Source organism: Pyrgilauda ruficollis, unplaced genomic scaffold, assembly GCF_017590135.1.
Source record: "Pyrgilauda ruficollis isolate IOZ18807 unplaced genomic scaffold, ASM1759013v1 scaffold1998, whole genome shotgun sequence".
Taxonomy (NCBI): domain Eukaryota; kingdom Metazoa; phylum Chordata; class Aves; order Passeriformes; family Passeridae; genus Pyrgilauda; species Pyrgilauda ruficollis.
The window spans coordinates 822-3,349 of NW_024519184.1; the positions used below are offsets into that span (position 1 = coordinate 822).

The window sequence follows — 2,528 nt, forward strand, 5'->3', positions numbered from 1 at the left end:
CCGGGGCCGGGGGGGGCGGGGCGGGGCCGTGACTAAGCAGCGCGCGGAGCCCCCGCCACGATAAGAGCCCGGGACACGCCCCGTGACGTCACGGGACACGCCCCTCGCCGCCATAAGAGTCCCCCCGGGGGAAGCTGGCGACACCGGGAGGGTCCCCGTGACCCCCCCGTGACCCCGTGACCCCTCCGTGACCCCAAAACGCCCCCGGGACCCCCCCCGGGACCCCAAAATGTCCCCGGGACCCCCCCGGGGTCTCTGCCCAGGCTCCGCCCACTCGCCGTGACCACGCCCATATGGAGGGGGGTTTGCATGGCCACGCCCGCTCGCGTGGCCACGCCCCTGGTTTTGGGCTCCGCCTCCTTTTTGGTCTCCGGTTTGGGCCCCGCCCCCTCCGGGGCCCCGCCCCCCCGCGCGCCGCCGCCGCCATGAGCGGGGGGGGGGAGGGACCGGGACCCCCCCCGGCACCGGGACCGGCACCGGCACCGGGAGCCCAGAACGGGCCCGAGCGGGGCGGGCAGCGCGTGCGGGGCCGAGTGCTCGCGGCCTGGAACAGCGTCAGATACGGTGGGAACCGGGACACCGGACACCGGGACACCGGGAACGGGATACCGGGACAGGGGGACACCGGGAACCGGGACACCGGGAATGGGATACCGGGAGAGCGGGACACCGGGAATGGATACCGGGACAGCGAGACACGGGGAACGGGATACCGGGAACGGGATACCGGGACACCGGGAATGGGACACCGGGACACCGGACAGCGGGAATGGGATACCGGGAACGGGATACCGGGACAGCGGGAACGGGACGGCGGGGCACCGGGAATGGGATACCGGGAACGGGACACCGGGAGAGCGGGAATGGGACACCGGGACACCAGACAGCAGGACACCGGGAGAGGGCTACCGGGACACCGCACGGCCTCTCTCGCCCCCTCCCCAGAGGACCTGGCTCGGTTCCGGCGGGATTTCTGCTCCCGCCTGTGGCTGACGTACCGGAGCGGATTCCCGGCGCTGCCCGGGACCCCCCGCACCACCGACTGCGGCTGGGGCTGCACGCTGCGCAGCGCGCAGATGCTGCTGGGCCAGGGGCTGCTGCTGCACCTGCTGGGCCGCGGTGAGGACCCCCACCCTGGCCCGGGACCCCCGCACCCGCGGGAAGACCCCCGCACCCGCGGAAAGACCCTCCCCGAGCCCCCCGCCCCGTTCCTCAATTCCAGACTGGGTGTGGCCGGAGGCGCTGCTGGAGCTGGAGCCGGGGGGGTCCCGCAGGAGCCGCGACCCCCAGGGACGGACGCGGGACCCCCCGGGACGGACACGGCCCCCCCGGGATGGACCAAGGGTCCCCCGGGATGGACGCGGATCCCCCAGGAGGACGCGGGACCCCCTGGGATGGAGCCAGGACCCCCCAGGACGGAGCCAGGACCCCCCAGGGTGGACGCGACCCCCCCAGAATGGGCAGGGACCCCCTAGGATGGACGCGGGACCCCCCAGGATGGACACGGAGCGCTCCAGGGGGACGCGGGACCCCCAGGGGCGGGCACGGGACCCCCTGGAACGGGCACGGGACCCCTCGAGACAGCCCCGGGACCCCCCGGGACAGCCCCTGGACCCCTCGGGACAGCCCCAGGACCCCCTGGAACGGGCACAGGACCCCCTGGAACGGGCATGGGACCCGCTGGGACAGCCCCGGGACCCCTCGGGACAGCCCCGGGACCCCCTGGCAGGATGGACACGGAACGCTCCGGGGGGACGCGGGACCCCCAGGGACGGGCACGGGACCCCCTGGAACGGGCACGGGACCCCTCGAGACAGCCCCGGGACCCCCCGGGACAGCCCCGGGACCCCCTGGAACGGGCACCTTGCTTTTCCCGGTGTCACCGCGTGTCCCCCCCGCCAGGAGCTGCTCCAGCTCCGCTCCTGCCTCGGCATCATCGGCGGCAAACCCCGGCACTCGCTCTTCTTCCTCGGCTTCCAAGGTACCGATCCCACCTGGGGGGGGGGTCCCCGGGGGGGTTCCGGGGGTCCCCGACCCCCTCCGTGCCCCCTCCCCAGGTGATTCCCTGCTCTACCTGGACCCGCACCTCTGCCAGCCCTGCGTGGACACAACCCGGGAGAATTTCCCTCTCCAGGTGGGGGTGCCCCCCAAAATCGGGTTCTGGGAGGGGAGGGGGTTCTCTGAGTTCCGACCCCCCCCCCAAAAAAAAAAAATTTTCCCTGCCCCCCCAAGTCCTTCCACTGCTGCTTCCCGAGGAAAATGTCCTTCGGGAAGATGGATCCCAGCTGCACTTTTGGATTTTATGCCCGCGGGACGGAGCTGGAGCAGCTCTGGGGGGACCTGGCCCGGGTGAGTCCCGGGGGGGGGGTCCGGGGGGGGCTGTCCCCCCACTTTTCCCGCTGCCGACCCCTCCCCTTTTTCCCTTTTTCCGCAGGTGCTGGCCCCCCCCCGTTATCCCATCTTCACGCTGGCCGAGGGTCACGCTCAGGACCAAGCCCTGGACGCCCCCCCCGCGCCGCCCCCTCCCC

General features: G+C 73.1%; 1 protein-coding gene across 1 annotated transcript; it reads left to right on the forward strand.

Annotated features, from left to right (window-relative positions):
• Positions 1 to 863: 863 nt before the first annotated feature.
• LOC121352846 (cysteine protease ATG4D-like) lies at positions 864 to 2,524 on the forward strand (the record flags this gene model as incomplete). Its single annotated transcript, XM_041466127.1, has 5 exons — positions 864 to 1,119; positions 1,223 to 1,981; positions 2,058 to 2,134; positions 2,233 to 2,349; positions 2,435 to 2,524. Coding segments are annotated over exons 1-5 (1,299 nt in total), but the record flags the coding sequence as incomplete, so codon positions are not given.
• Between the last annotated feature and the right edge of the window lie 4 nt (positions 2,525 to 2,528).